A 16673-nucleotide genomic window follows, 5' to 3' on the forward strand; every position below is an offset into this window, starting at 1 on the left:
AATGTCTTTGGAAATAATGAGTGTCTTACGTTAAATGGATGACCTTGTGCTATCGGTTATCTATTTTGACGATCAAACGATATTGAGTTGGAACACTGTAGAATACAACTATAAAGAAACATGAAATGTTTTTTTTTTTTTTAAACAAACATGATTAGGTTTTCAAATTACTAAATTAATTGGTACCCGAAAGGTGTATACCTGTTAGGTCTGCAGGGACATATTATATTATATTTATCAAACGTGTCGGCAATATATAAATCACTGAATATAGGTCTTTATTTTGGGAAAATATCAGGTTTCATAATGGTACATTTCCACAAGATATTAATAATTAATCCAGCAAAAGTCTGCACGCCTCTTCAAAGTTACGTTTGGAGTTCATTATTCTTATATCAAAAGTATCATTGCGTTAAAAATATGTTAAATGTATCTTAGTTATCGTAAATACGATTCAGACTTAATATTACGCAATATTGCACTAGTTGAGACAGCTCTCCATGACATATATTTTCTTTTGATTGTTTGATGTGTTGGGAGTACAATAATGTTTTTCTCCAATCCGCTGTTATAATTGGATACCTAAGCGATTATCGATGCTTATTTTTTATACAGATTTTAATCCTTTATGCGTACGAAATCTGTAATATTAAATCTTAAATAGTATAATAATACATAAAAATGTACTGGTAACTTTTACTCTGTTTAAATTGGCAATTTAATTGGTGCTACCTCAATGGTAAATTCCAAGCACATTTGATCAAATTAAATACACATAATTCTTGGTTTGTTTATCACGGTTTAGTTGCATTGCAATTCGCAATATTAATAATATGTATGTATTTTTGATTTTAATTGGAAGTCAATGTACGACGTATAATGTTTAAAATAGTTCGCATAAAGTCACACTCACAATTAGTAAAATCATTTTTCACCAGAGATTGTATAATTATAAATTATTATTCTACTATATAGTATCTTGAATATATAATTGAAAATAATACGTTGAGATACGTTTAAATTTAATTCACGTAAATTATTATTTTAAGTTTAGATTATTTAATAGACTTTAGAGATTCTCTAACAAATTGCTCGAGCGCATAATACAAATTAATAACAATTAGTGTTAAACAAAATAATATAACGTGACCATCAACAATAATATTAGTACATAACAATCAAATTGGAGACCTTAACCTTTTGTTTATCTTTATTATCTCTGTCAGTATGTATACTTTTGTTGTTTCATCTTCCTGCAGTTATTTTAGAGAGACTATAATAATATATTTGCCCGTTGTAACCGTATAGTTATATCTATCAATTAATACAATTGGAACAACCCAGGAGCGTCCAACTCAGTATTTTTGAAGGGTGGGGTTGGGGTTGTTTGAATTTAATATTTAAATACAACTCGGGGGTGGCGGGGGCTGTTTAAACATCTTATATATATATATATATATATATATATATATATATTTGGATTATGCGGCCATTTTAACACCAACCCTCCGCCCCCGACAATACTATTTACATTTTAATTACGATATGACTGTGCTACAATATTATATACGTATTTAAATCTAATATTTTGTGCGGTTTAGGAGTCGTTGGCTGGATGAACTGATATCGACCGGAACGGATGACAACGACGACGACGACGACATTACCAGCATATTGAGCGTGTATTGTCACTTGTTGATCGAGAAACATTCGGGTACTTATAAAATTTAAAGCATGGAAAAATCGATACGAGAAACTCGATCGTCTCGCGAGACACCTGTTGTGCAGACGTCTTCAGTGATTTTTTTGTTTTTTTCTTACAGACGGGTTCATCGTGACCGAAGAAGATCTAGTAAGCGTCACGAACGGGCTGATGACCGAACTGTTTCCGATGCTGGAAGCGTTGAACTGCATCGAATCTCGAGTAAAAGGGCAGCAGAAGACGTCGACCAACTACCCACAAAACTAACTGATAGCATGAGCAATTTTTTTTTTACATCTGTTTTTATATTACGGCGGTCATCGTAAGATTATATTATATTATACTTGCAAAGTCGTAAAGCACCAAATTTTCATCATTATTTTATATTATTATTAAGTCTATATACAGGACAAAATATTAACATTTTTTTATCATCAGTATATTATATAATGTTATAATATACTATTATCAATTATTATACCTACCCACTATATTACAACACTATTAGTTATTATATTATTATCATCTGGTTTGTCTAAATAAAAAATATGTATTATAAGCAAAGTGCACATAAAATGGACTGTTGTGTGCGGGGAAAAAAATTTGTGCAAATGACCTACTGTCGCGGTTATACGTCTTGAAATTATAACAGTACTAACTATATATTATATTCGTTCATCAAAAAAAATATAACGAAATTCTCTTTACTTATACATTATGATTGTGTCAGACATAAGCTTTTGAATCGGGAGTTAAATAATCGAGGACTTAGTGAATTTACATTCACATTGACATCACTAGGTCGAGGAGCCGATGCACAGGCGACGTCGACTAATAAAATATAAAAAAGAAAAAACGATTAATTCAAAAATAGTGTGTCATATTCTTTTATAAAAGTGTGATTGTGTTAGTCACATGGTATCGGCTTGTATATTTTCCCAATCTTAATTATTATACAAAATACTAACATTTATGAAATCAGAAATATTATTACTTGCAAAAGAGACTGTGACTCGATTTATAATTTTAAAGGTTTGTCTTAAATTTACATTTTGTGCAGAGAATCTGAAGGTGGGTTGGGCGATTCTCAAACTGGGGGGTCGCCAAAAAATGTTTAGGGTTGCCCAATACATACACTTTTTAAAAGGGTCGCCCAAAAATCTTGGTGACACTATAATAGGGAATAATCGAGATAATCTTTACGGTACCTATAGTACCGGCAAAGTAGTTTAGATTACTGAATAATGTTTTTATTCAATGAGTTAATTTTTATTTCGTAATTCTATGATTTTTTTTTTCTAATTGGTTAAAATATAAGTATTAAATATACAAGTGTAAGAAATATTTTGATTTTAAATTATTAATTTATAGCAATACAGCTTAATGTACTGAAAGGATTTTTTTACTGAATATAGTATGAATGGTTATTTTCTGAAACAATACACAAAATTTAGTCGATTAATACAAAATAGCAAGGCTGGGCTTTAACGAGTTAAAAAGTTAAAAAATTGATTTAATTTTAAATCTTTAACTTAACTACAGTTACTTTTGGCTTTTCATTAACTTAACTGTTAACTTACTAAATTTCTTTTTTAATTAACGTGAAATTAACAAACTAATTTTTCATTTTAAGAAATAAGCTAAGTTAATATATTTTTATTATATTTCACTATTTCAGTCTATTTCGTTTTCATGTCAAAACAATTACCGTGAATTGTTTAAAGTTAAAAATTTAAATCATTCGAATATGGAAATATAATAAATATATATATATATAATATATATAAATAATGAAATACTGTATAAAGTATAAACACTATGGTCTATAATTTAGTTTTGGGTTGGAAAAAAATTAGTAGGTACACGCTTTCGTTGTATAAATAATAAGTTTTTTTTTAACTTGCCCAGCCTTGCAAAATAGTATATAATAAACTATACTATGTACATTATTACTTTATTATTATATGCTATACTAACATTAGACTATATTATTGTTGGATTATAATTCTGTTTCGGTTTCTTTGCATAATTTTATTTGGCATATTATGGATAAGCAATCCGTCTTTTCATTTTAGTTTGTGAAATGTTTTTTTCTTTCTCTCTTGATGTGAATTTGATTGCGTTAAAATTATAACGGGAAAATATTAAATAACAGAAAACACATTATGAACAATAGTATATATCATCGTCAATGTATGAAATGTTTTATTTTCCTTCTATCAATACCCGCTCACCCATATTTAAGGTGTTTGCCTGAGCAACACTTTGGCACTATGATATGTATACGCCACTGGACATAATAAATGTGTGACCGTTGAATTTTGAATTCACCTGACCACTATTTTCAAAGTTCGGCGCCACTGAACTATCAAAAGACTTGTTTGTTTCGTCTTAAAAGTAAACGTTGACTAACAGAAACGGTCGCGGAAATTCAACTTCGACCATTGTTTATTTTCATTGAATTCTGTAGCAACATTTTGTGCAAGGATGTTCATTCTACCAGATTATACATTAGTACCATAATGGTAGGTATATACTAGGTATATAGTCACCTATAGTCAATTAAAGTCAATAACTCTAATTCGAAAAATAATTCAGGTGGTCTATAGTGAAGTTTATTTCAATGTACTATTTATGAGACCGACATACTCCATTTTACCATAATTTACCATACCCAAAATTATTTAAAAAAATTCAAAAACAGCAATTTTGTAAAGCTATTTATATGGAGAAAAGAAAACAATTTTGAAATCTGTTGAATTTTGAATGAATGAAGACAATACTTATATATATTCAAAAATACAGCACAATATAAATAAATGATATTGTACGGTTTTCACACTTTTATATTGAATACCAATCCAATAGGTAATAAATAGCTTACACAAATCGTTGACATCTAAATGAATTGCACCCCCTCAAGTGCGTATAATATACTCAGAGCCACTGCTCATATACATGCCCGTAGGCCTTCGGCGTTAAAGTCTCTGCAAGTCTCTTGTATACGGGTCTATGTCATTTTCAACTCTCATCGTTACCTACTGTCAATTGACTGATTATCAAACTATTATCTATAAAGTTAACACAATGACTGTAGGTTAGATTTCTTATGGCATTTACATTTTTCACCAATAAACGGACATTTTAAAATTGTAATATTTTACACGATCGTTGCACGACTTTCATTAAAATTGAAATATCATAAAACGTTGCCTGTAGGACGACCGAATTTGGTTAAGTATAGAATTTTTTTATATTCCTCTCAGACCAAAATGTGGTGATTTGGTTCGATTTTAGTGTCTTGTCTTATAGGACAACAAATAAATATTTTTTTTAATAATTTTCAATTATATTATATTAATTATCATAATGTATCAAAAGAATAACATACAATATTATAATACCTTATTTACTTAAATCCAATACACGAGTTAAATACATATAAATATATATAAAAAAAGAAAATGAAAAACATTCGTTTAATTATAATATCATAAAATATATATATATATATATTGTAAAGCGCCTGTCTGGATCGAATGAAAAAAAAACCGATCGTACAATAAAATAAATGATTAATCCTAAGTCTCTGCAGACATCATAATTATGTTTAGAAAATAAATTAAAATGTAAGAATATAAATATAATACTTAAACTTTTTTTTTTGTTTTGTTTTCAATGTGCGAGTGCGCCATAAAAAATAATATTATTATGTAATATAATATGTCTGTCACCTATAATATTATGTGTGCCCGCCGAAGCCATGCGCACAAGACGTACGCGCAGCGGTCGACGGGAGGACGTCGGAGGAAACGATGACGACGAATAATCGTACGGGCGGTCGCGTCTTGTCGGTCGTCGGCGGTCGTCCCGACCACCGCGATTTATACATTTATCCAATTACGTATACACTCGTTAATAAAAAATACATACAATATCATATCATTCATGTGTGTGTTGTGTGTGGGTATATAATGTTATAATATTATTATTATCGTAATGACGTACGCTGCTAGTCGGCACGACCGCAAGTCTCGAGTTCTGCGTGTGTGGGGGGAACCGTTGCGGCGGCGGCGGCGGTTGCAGTGGTCGACGGTGTGGTGGCCGGACTTCCGGTCATTGGGCGGCCGTGCGCGTCCCCGTGGCGTTGATGGGCAGCTCGGGGACGGGCACGTACGCGGTGATGATGTCGGCCACGCTGTTGGACGTGCCGAAGACCAGCGCCAGGATGCCGACGGAGATCAGCACCGCGTTCCGGATGGTCATCCAGACGGTCACCTGGTCCCAGTACGTGGCGAACTCGATGATCATCGGCGCGATGATGCCGAGCAGCGAAAAACAGAAGGCGCCGATGAGTCCGATGAACGGTCCGATTGTGGGCACGGCCACCGCGATCGCCACTGCGAAACGACGAAAGTGCGTTATTATTGTTGTTGTTGTTGTTAAAATATAGGTATCGAGTACAACGGGGGGTATAGTTATCATGGTATACTGCGGGGTGCGTAACAGAAAGCTGACGAAAAAAAATAAAATAAATAATGCTACTTAAACGCATAAGACAGAAATGGTCAGTAGATGGCTTAAAAAATATATTCATGACTGGAAATTCCCAAAGTTAATATTTTGAAAAGAGTTATTAAGTTTTAAATTCATTCACTCAAAAAAAATATTGATATTTAAAAAAAATCTAAAAAATAAACTACTATTGACTTAGATAAATATTTTTACCACCAAAATTGTTCTTATAATCTTAAATTGGTTATTTCGAATTTTTCCAAAAAATATTTTAATCAAATTTTTATTTTTATTTTCAGTATTAAAAAATAAAAATATTAATTAGAACAAAAGTTATTTCATCCGCGTCAGGACTTCCTGTTACACCGCGTGTCCGAATATACGCAAATGATCGCCGCAATCGGTAGTGATGGGTGAACTTAGACCTAAACGGTTTAGGTAGGAGAGGCTTAAATCTTAGAAATATTGGGTGACCTTAACTGACCGCACAAGAAAAGGCATAGGTATAGGATCGAAATGTCTACGTCCGGACAATATGTGGGTAGCGAGGCGGGTTATACCTATCCCCCTCCGGTATAAAATATATATTAGGACTTAGGTATGGGGCTATAGGACTCGCGTGCGTCCGCAGACCACCCACACATATCATATTAGGTACTACCCTAATTATCATTAATATTAGAATGAATTCTTTTAAAGTGGCCTTCGATACCACATTAAAAGGTAAGAAATAATAATAATATCATATTACATCGGAAAACTCATACGTTTTATTGATTGATATTTTAGTTTTAAGCAAGTTATTGGCATTTTATAAAATTAGAATATCAATAAAAACCTACGCGGTGCCTTATTAGACAATACACATATCTTTAAATTTGATGAGTTCCTTATAAGTTGTAATCGTAATTCATCAACATCTCTCTTTCCGAAAAAAATTGTTTGGTCACGTCGTAGGTGTATAAATAAATTATTACCGCATCAATTTCTAATTTACATTGCAAATATTTTTTCCATTGACAGAATTTAAAACGTATTTATTAAAATACAAAAATCGATTCAAACTCTTTGCATTTGAAAAAAAATTGCTTCTACGTATCGACTCACCAGACAAAGTCACCAGAACCGTTCTCAAGACGTAATTGTGGTAGATTGTAGCTTTTTCAAAGTTTTCCTGGATTTTGGTCCACGCGATTTCCAAACAAACGAAAAACTGTAGACCGTATGTGCAGAACACTGCTAAGCTGATGCATATTTTGGCCACTTGAGCGGCACTGTTATAAACAAACACAAACAAACAAATATTAAAATAACAGCCGCAATAGAGAGAATCGGTTAAATTTTTTGCGTGCTGGTCGCAAGATATAAGTAACTTAATAATTTATATAATCCAAGAGTGCACCAGGTACAACAGGTGTCATATTAATGTGTGACCCAGGTTTATCTCGACAAATCTCATCGTTTTGGTGGTGTGAGTCACCATAAAAATGCATAAATGAAAAATTTTAAATAAAATAGTCGTATAACAAAGGAGGCTAACCCGCCCCCCAAACACACACACACACACACACACACACACACACACACACACACACACATTGACCATATTTATTTAGCCTAAATTAAAATATTATATTTAAAAAATGATTTCACAAAAAGTGTAAGTAAAAGAAAGTTTAAAGGAGATTTTTTAGTGGGACTTAGCTCCGCACCCTCCTTCCATAAGAATTTCCTAGCTACGCCACTGTCTGAGTGTCTCATATCATATCCGCACACGTTATCGTTCTGAATAAATATTTATTTTTTCATATTATATAACATTACCTATATAACTAAATATATTTGTAAAATATATGACGTATTTAGGTATGAATATATATGTCTTGGATTTTGGCGGAAGTCTAGCGGGATACAACGAAAATTTATAAGAAATATGGACATAAGGCAGCTATATACACTATACAGTTTTCATAATATAATAATATGTTACACTCACGCGTCTTCGGTGGGAAGGTTTAGCGTTATACTGGATTTCGTCTCATCACCGTACTTCAAGAAACCGAGGAAACCGAGAAGAATGTATACGACCGTCACGCCACCCATGCCGACGTTCAGCACGCCGAAAACTCCCAAAAATTTTCTGGGCGTTTTCATGTTGTTCTCCAACGGCATCACCTGCAGCAATAAATTATAATAGGAATATAATCCAAGTCTAATTTTTTTCAATGTTATAGAATCGTGTTATCTAGGTAGGTATTACTTAACAGGAAAATCAATAAGCGGGTATGTTATAATATAATGGTAGGTACTTAAAATTGGTACTCAGAGTGTACCAAAACGACCGAAATAGAAAATCGACGAGTGTCGACTGCAGGTAATTGGCAAATACTTTGCGCCTCTAGGGGCTGGGTGGGTACAGCAACATACCACTCCGATGGCTTCCATGGCAAACACGGTGAGGCAGAAGAACGTCGGGAACGTTTCCAAGGACCCCACGGCCGGCCTGTCCGAAATGCTGGGTATGTCGTTGAGCGTGTAATAGAACGTGACGCCCAGACCGACGGACATCAACAGGTTGGCGACCATGGACACGGGCGCCAAGTACTTGAGATTGGGCACGTAGCTGAGCAGTATGAGCGGCAAGAGCAGCATGGCGATGAAGTATCGGAGGTTCAACGCGTAGCCCATGTGGTGGGCGAACAGCTGTTCGAAGTTGGAGGCGATGATCACCGTGTACACGCTGCAAGTCCCGAAGTACGTGACGAACAGCAGCCAGAGTACCAATTGCCGGGTGAGCGACGAGAACTTTCGCGACCAAGCTGGTCCGTTGGCGAACGCCACTTCGGCCACGTCCGCGTAGCCCATGGCCGTCACTCTGGTCCGCCTATAGAGCGTGTGGGCGCATTTCACCTGTAAAGACGAGACGAGAGGATAATTTAATATGTAATTATGTTATAATCATGTGTGTGATATACGATAGTACCTAGGTATGAGTTAAAAACACCAAACAAATCTATAAGAACGATTTTTTAGATCCTAGGTAAATAAAAATAAAAAACTTTTCAAAAATAAACATAATATGCTCAGTGCCGCAACAATGGATCATAATAATTACTTAATTTTGCCAAATTTCTACAGATAAATTTAGTTAATTACCAACTATAAAAAAGCGCCTAGCCTACTAAGTTTATGCGACTCTGTTCAATTAACTTATTTAAAAAAATAATAATTTCTCAAGCTATATATACACTTTTCCGAAATTAACTTTAACGTATTCCTATAATATAGACCATATAGTTATCATACATAAATTAACAAACATTTAATAATGTTTACAATGTTGTTACTAAATAATATGCCCCCAACTGGAAAAGTATTCGATAAATTTAATTCAATTATAGCATTATATATTATAGGGACTGCTGCAAAGTATAAATTATTAAAGTTTTTAACAAATTGTGATTGCGTAAAACAATAATAATATCTCTGACTCAGTTATAGAAGTTTGTAAATCGACGTTTTACTTGTGTGCATTTAATAATATCATATAACGTTCGCTGTGCTTGACAATCGAGCTTGTCGCATGGGAACTTTATTAAGTTTCGTAAGACATGCAGTATTATGATTTATGATCGATGGATCTGTGTGTTATTGGTTAATATTTATCGGCGATATAATAGTGATTAAAATTACACCACCGTAATAATATTAAATTAATATTAAATTTATTAAATTTATGTATGGCGACATTATTATTTTTTTCGAGAGATTTTCGTAAACATCGTATATTATGCCTTCAAACAAAACTTGTTTTATGGGGGGCCAAATCTGTGATACGCCACGAAGGCATAACTGGACGATATTTTTTTTATATAGCGATGGAGAGGTAATGAAATTGAAGATGTACATAGATATATAACTATATAAGAAATATTTTTCATTAATTATAAAATTATATTTTCAAAACATTAATGTTAGCCACGGAAGGCCGGTTCGAAAAGCTTGGCGGTCTGTAGAGGTTGGAGACTTCTGCCTTAAACGATAAATTATCTTATACGCATTTCAATTTTAAAGTGAACCTCAGGGGAATGCGTGTAAGTACATATTATATAATATTGCGTGCACTGACCAGTGAGTACGAACAAAACGTGCACACGAACGACACGAACACTGTTGCGAATATGCCAGTTATAAGTCCTGAACACTGGAAAGCTTGAGGCATGGCCAGAATCCCGGTTCCCAGAGACGCTTTGAGCAAATGAGTCAGAGTCTCGCCGTTGCTGTAAAAATCGAAATAATTGTTATTTATTTATTTGTACGAAAGATACGGTACAAGCCCAACAAAACGAGTAAGAATATAATGTAGTACTGCAGTAGGTGTATAGATAATTAAAAGTATGTATAATAATTATAAAAAATATATTATTATGTAGCAGGTATATATTATGTATGGGGCGATTTTTTAAGCATGCTCTCCGCGGTTATTCTCCTTCAATAGTACATTCATTCAAATTCTTAATTTTAGAACTTTCAAGTATAACTATAAAAACCATATTTCGAATTTCTGATATTTTTGTACTACGCTTAAGAAATGTCCCGTGGCGATAAAAACTTCTATTTTTTAAACGAAAACCACCCTTTTTTAATGACAATTATTTAGTGGATGAATTTCTTGAAAATGTGTATGTATCTACATAAAAATTCTATTGAGTTTATACAAAGGATGATGATCTTTAAAAATGGTTTTACAAAAATATAAATCAATAGAAATTACCAATATTTTCAAATTATCTAAGAACACATAGCAACTTAACCCATTACCATAGAAATATTATTCTTAGTGCACAAAGTTATATAACTCAATAGCGTTTTAAAAGTGCAATATAACTCAACTTTGATTTATATACAATGAAATTCTTAAAAAGAATATCTGCTGAATAATTAAAAGTTAAAAATGGAGGTTTCTATTTCAAAAACCAACGTTTTTATAGTCACGGAATCATTCTTAGGTGGTACAAAAAATCTTAAAGATTCGAAAATTTAGTCTTCAGGCGTATTTAAAAATTCTAAAAATCATAATTTAAATGTATGCATAATTTGAGTATAAAAAATGGTAAGCATGCTTAAAAAAATCACTCTGTATAGTGTTGAAATAATTATTCATAAGCGTACCCCGTTAAAATTAAATCGGTACAAACCATATAATAAGTCAATGGTAAGAATAATGATAATAATTATAATATTATGATAATAATTATAATATTATGATAATAATATTATATCAATATGATATTATATTGTATTCGATTACACAATATCAGTACTCAGTACAATATTATATTGACATATTGTATAATATAGCTGGGTACCACACTCACGTGGTCGGGTGTTCCAAGTTTCTCTCGAGGAATGGATCGAAGTATTCGATGCCATTGAGATTTGCGACTTCGCTTTTTTCTTGATTTTTGCTAGATTTCCGTCTGAAATGAATACATGTACGTGCTATTAAGAAACATGATAATTATGTTTTAATTTTTTTTTTAATTTTAAATGAAAGTCGTTATTATAACATTGTTCGTAGCGTTCGTGCACGTGATCGTTATTCTCATTTATTGATTTAATTGGTTATGAATTATAACCACATAAAAGTCGATTTAAAAATAAACGTATTGAAAACGAATAATTATTAGAATAATTAGAATAATCGTACCAAAACTTGTTTAGATAACATGCGTATAACACTTACGTCAAATGAAAATAAAAATATAAAATTATATAATAATATTATGACTTATGATTCTTTGTAAGTTTATATGAGTTAGCCATTTGCAATATAACAAATTTTCTAGTAAAATATTCGTAATATCCTACCTACGAATCAACCGTCGATGGATAAAAATTGGAGTACCTATCTTTGAGCTATAATAATATATTTAGTAGTTATATTATCTTCAGAGCAGTCGAAACGAGACATATATCGAACATGACGGCTGTTTATTTTTATAACGAAAAACAAGAACACTTTGATGATTGTAGTCGCCTGCGGTACTAAAAATTATTTATCGGAATACGAAATAATTGTTAAGAGTTAAACCGATAGAAAGAAATGTAAATTTTACCATAAAATGTCACCTAGAAAAATTTGTTGTTTTTATAATAACAATTTTGTTTTCTCAAAAGACTGCATGCGACGCGTATTATACTATCTTTATCGTAAATATATTTTAACAATTTGTATTTGTAATTTACTAAAATTAAAATAATGGTTTTATTACATCACTTAGCTATTATTATGCATATAATTATAAAAGTTAAGAACAAACATTTTACTTCATGATACAATGTCTGTGAAGGGTGTATATAAGAGTATAGCCAGTATAGTACAGTTTATAAGTCGTATCTGACGGATTTTATGAAAATCGACTATTTCGTATTCAATTTTTTTTATTAAGAGGTATAGATTTAAAATCTAGTTGTATTATACTGCAGAAGGCTTTTATAACCATATTCACATACGCTATATAACTAAATCTCCAGAGCACACCTTAAAATGTCTAACTATGTACCTAAATGCAGGTTATGAATTTGTAAAAATATATTTGTTTTTTACGATAAACTATTTCAATGCGGTTAGTTCCAAAACAAAAAACAAAAAAAAAATTGATCGACCTACCTATATTTATTTATTTATTTAATTTTATTTATAAATATTAAATATTATTAATCGATATTTGAAAAAAAAGTGTTTTGCTATATCATATTTTAGATACCAGATTTATCAGCGCGGTACGGAGGCTCAACCTGGATTCTTACAACGATACAATGACGATTACATTGATTTACAACGATTACAGCATATATATTATATACGATGAACGCAACCCTTAACAATTATCCGCGAATCAGACTCGGGCCAAAAGCTCGGTGGATTTAGTAACAATATACGTATATTACACTGCAATAGTGCCTGCACAGATTAAATAAATTTAAATTTAATTTTAGTTTAATTTAATCTATGGTAGAGTACTACACACAGTCACATCACATGCGGCTGACGGTAAGACAGCGATGATATTATTATTATTATATGTTCTTAGAGTGGAGATAACATATTATTATAGTAAATAATTGCAGGACTATAGACATATACACACAATATGGGCCGTTGTGTTTTTCCGTTTTCCCGTATCGTTTACCCGATGAGTCACATCCATGACAATAACGCGTCTTTATATTGTCTAAATGGCGTTTTTTAGAGGCCGTCGATTATAATATTATGGTTAAACACAGCCATCGTCGGGTCGAAAGTATAATAACAAGAAACGATAACAATAATATTAATGCGATGATGTCAATAATGCGTAAATATTTAGAGCATCTCTAAATATTATTATTTATTGTACTTAAACACATACGATTTCCGTTGACACGCGTACCTATACCTGCACGTATTAGCAATTACCTACAACTAACCAACTGCGTATTACCAATTACCTAAAACTAGGTAGCCTATTCGAATACGGCACAACGACGGCGAAACTTTAGTACGTACCAAACTACTAAATACAGTCATCGGTTCTATAGGTACATATTAACTAGAAAACTCCGATTTAACTCGAATTTTGTCTTGCTCCTCGGAGTGTTTTTAAGTTGCGTTTAAACTGTTTGAGGTTACGAAGTAGGTAGGTATATATTATAACTCAACGGGAACAGAAATTAATTCGACTTTTGTATTTTTCGAGTTGTACACCTCTCCTCTAACACAACTTAACAACGCTTCAACTAATAAAATTCGACTTATCGCGGTTCGATAGTTTCATCGAGACCGACCGTATACTTAAATAGGTAACCATTTCTGTCACGATACGCGGAAATAACATTCAAAATACGTAGGTACGCCTTGGCGGGCGGTAGACGTCGCGAATGCCAAAATCAGTCGACGGCGGTAAACCTGCCGCATTTCACCCTGCATGTGAACCACTACCGTGGTATAGTCAACTCGAAACCACATGAAATACAATTATATCTGACTGCAAAATTGCAGACAGTAATCGTAATATTATACCACGCATCACATCGTCGTCGTCGATTTCGAAAGAAATCAATCATTATATATTATTATATATATATATATTTTTTTACAATACGGACCCGAAATAATTATCAATGCACAGCACACCGCCGGCGCCGAAATTGTACGCGATGATTATTATATATGATTATTATATCGGTTCAGAGTTCGGTGCGCACGCTTTTTAAAACTAATAATTAACGACGGCGGCGCAGTCTCTTGTCGGGCGCCACGTTTCTGGACAAAAAAAAAGAATACACCGTATATCATATACAGAATGATTCACTGAGCATGCGCTCATCCAATGGTTTTTTATCATTTAATCGTTCTAATTCTTGTTTATGACATTTTTTAAGTTTACTATCGAGGACCGTAATTTTTTCAAATAGGTACTCGGATTTGTTACTCCATTTGAGCAGTGTCTAGATACGACCCGAACTTCACAAGATTCTTATGTTCAAATTATAACCACCCTCTTTTACGGTTAATTATTCGGCAGATGATTTTATTGAAAATGTTGATATTTATGAAACAAAAGCCAATCAATTAGATTATGAACTATCAAACTTTATGTACCTATTGTCAGGATGAAATAGTCTTTAATAATGAAAATTATTATATATATGTAGCATTTATTATATTACTTAATAATATATTATTATGTATAATATTATGTGTTACCAATAATTATACTCGGTAAATTTTACAAAATGTTCAAAAATTAATATCGATAACTAATAACTATATCAAATCATAATGACCCCCATGCCTTCTACTTATCATGGACTGTTATTTTCTTTGCGCACAAACTTTAATAATTCGAAAGCTTATCGTTCGAATTTATTCTTGGATAAGTACACAAAAGTTTTCAAAAAAAAATCATCTACTTAACGATGCACACATAATGAGGGTGGTTAGGATTTGGAAGAAAAAGTTGTAAAATTGGACACTTCTTAAATGGCATAAAAATATCATAGTATTAGAAAATGTGGTCTTTAATTATGTTAAACGTTTATAAAATCAGAATTTGACTAAATTCATAATAATTAAAGAGAAAAATTAGGATGAACATGATTAGTGAATCACGCTGTATATAACATATAGTGACAAAATGTCAAATATAATAAATATTTTAATTTTTGAAATTAATAAAATGTGATATTCAACATTTAAAAAAAATCGTCCACGGACAATTAACATTAAAACGTCGCACATAAATAATCGTTGAAAGAGTAGATTGGGTTTGATACAGAGATGTGACTATGCAATTAAACACGATTTATATATTTTATTCCGATCGCGTATAATCATTTACAGTATAATAAATTATACCTACCGACCATCGAATTACATTATTTTCTAGGTATACCTATACATATATATTACGTAAATAAGCATCCACACCACTTTGGCTGGCACATTACATATAAAAAGTAAGAACTTGCGAATAAAAAAAAAAAACAACAAAACTCACTTGGTTTGCGGTGGTACTTCTTTCATCTTGGACTTGTCATCCAACAGGAACGATTGGAGTTCCGGCTCTACGCCTTGCGAACCCTGAAATGCGACCACGGTATTTGTTAATTATTTATTATTCTTCGGTATATTTTACAATAGTAATACGACAATATTTTACACAGAGCAGTATTGTTTGGGGTGCGCGTCTGCGGCACAGTTATATATCGTTGTTATTTATTGCGACAATATTTTGCATTCCACGTGTGCACCTAAATATCTGCGTACACCGCAGAAATACATACGCTCGGGGGACGCCGAGACCTGACTGAGGAAGTGACGGAGACAGAGCGAGGAAAAAAAGGTGGATCGTTGACAAGTTATTTGGCCGACGAGAAATTAATACGTTAATATTTAAAAATAAACTCTATAGGCGTATATAGGTACACACTGCACTTGTGCGCAGCCAGACGGACACTAAAATATATTTTATATAATATATATAAATAATATTGTATTGAATGAATGTACAGAGGCAGACGGCGGCGGCGATCGTATGGGGCGGATGCGCGAGAGATACGAACGGTAAAAAACACTTCTTCCCTAAATGGAGTTTCGACCTATATATAATGTAATGTGCAATGTGCAATTATACTTACTGGAGTGCAGTTTATTATATAGGTATATATGCGACAACAGACGACTCGTCGAGCGGTGACCGAGGATTTCGTGGAATATATACGACAGAAAAACGCGCGCGAGTGCCTATTCGCCTATACCGTCGGTCGTCGACAGAGTGCTGCTATGAAGGTATTGTGGGTAATTATAAATGACAAGGCGGCCCAGAAGTAAAAAATAATTGTTTAATTTGTTTTGTCCACGACGTCGCTCGATGATTTTGCCACGACGACGACCGCAAATAGACTGCGA

General features: G+C 32.7%; 2 protein-coding genes across 3 annotated transcripts in view; one reads left to right on the forward strand and one right to left on the reverse strand.

Annotated features, from left to right (window-relative positions):
• The window catches only part of LOC100169268 (protein furry), a 134435-nt gene extending 132279 nt beyond the window's left edge, over window positions 1-2156 (forward strand). The window contains exons 45-46 of one of the 2 annotated variants that reach the window (XM_029488791.1): window positions 1602-1714; window positions 1824-2156. In XM_029488791.1, the coding sequence (XP_029344651.1) occupies window positions 1602-1714; window positions 1824-1969 (259 nt within the window). In that variant the 3' untranslated portion in view covers window positions 1970-2156. The remainder of the gene's footprint in view (window positions 1-1601; window positions 1715-1823) is intronic. The other variant, XM_029488788.1, reaches the window with a different exon arrangement.
• A 3662-nt stretch (window positions 2157-5818) lies between these two features.
• LOC100160384 (proton-coupled amino acid transporter 4-like) lies at window positions 5819-15845 on the reverse strand (the record flags this gene model as incomplete). The annotated part of the gene is given in 7 exon segments (NM_001293443.1): window positions 5819-6102; window positions 7325-7491; window positions 8214-8392; window positions 8645-9127; window positions 10347-10497; window positions 11596-11697; window positions 15763-15845. Coding segments are annotated over 7 exon segments (1449 nt in total), but the record flags the coding sequence as incomplete, so codon positions are not given.
• Between the last annotated feature and the right edge of the window lie 828 nt (window positions 15846-16673).

The sequence above is a fragment of the Acyrthosiphon pisum genome, chromosome A1 (genome assembly GCF_005508785.2).
Source record: "Acyrthosiphon pisum isolate AL4f chromosome A1, pea_aphid_22Mar2018_4r6ur, whole genome shotgun sequence".
Lineage (NCBI taxonomy): Eukaryota > Metazoa > Arthropoda > Insecta > Hemiptera > Aphididae > Acyrthosiphon > Acyrthosiphon pisum.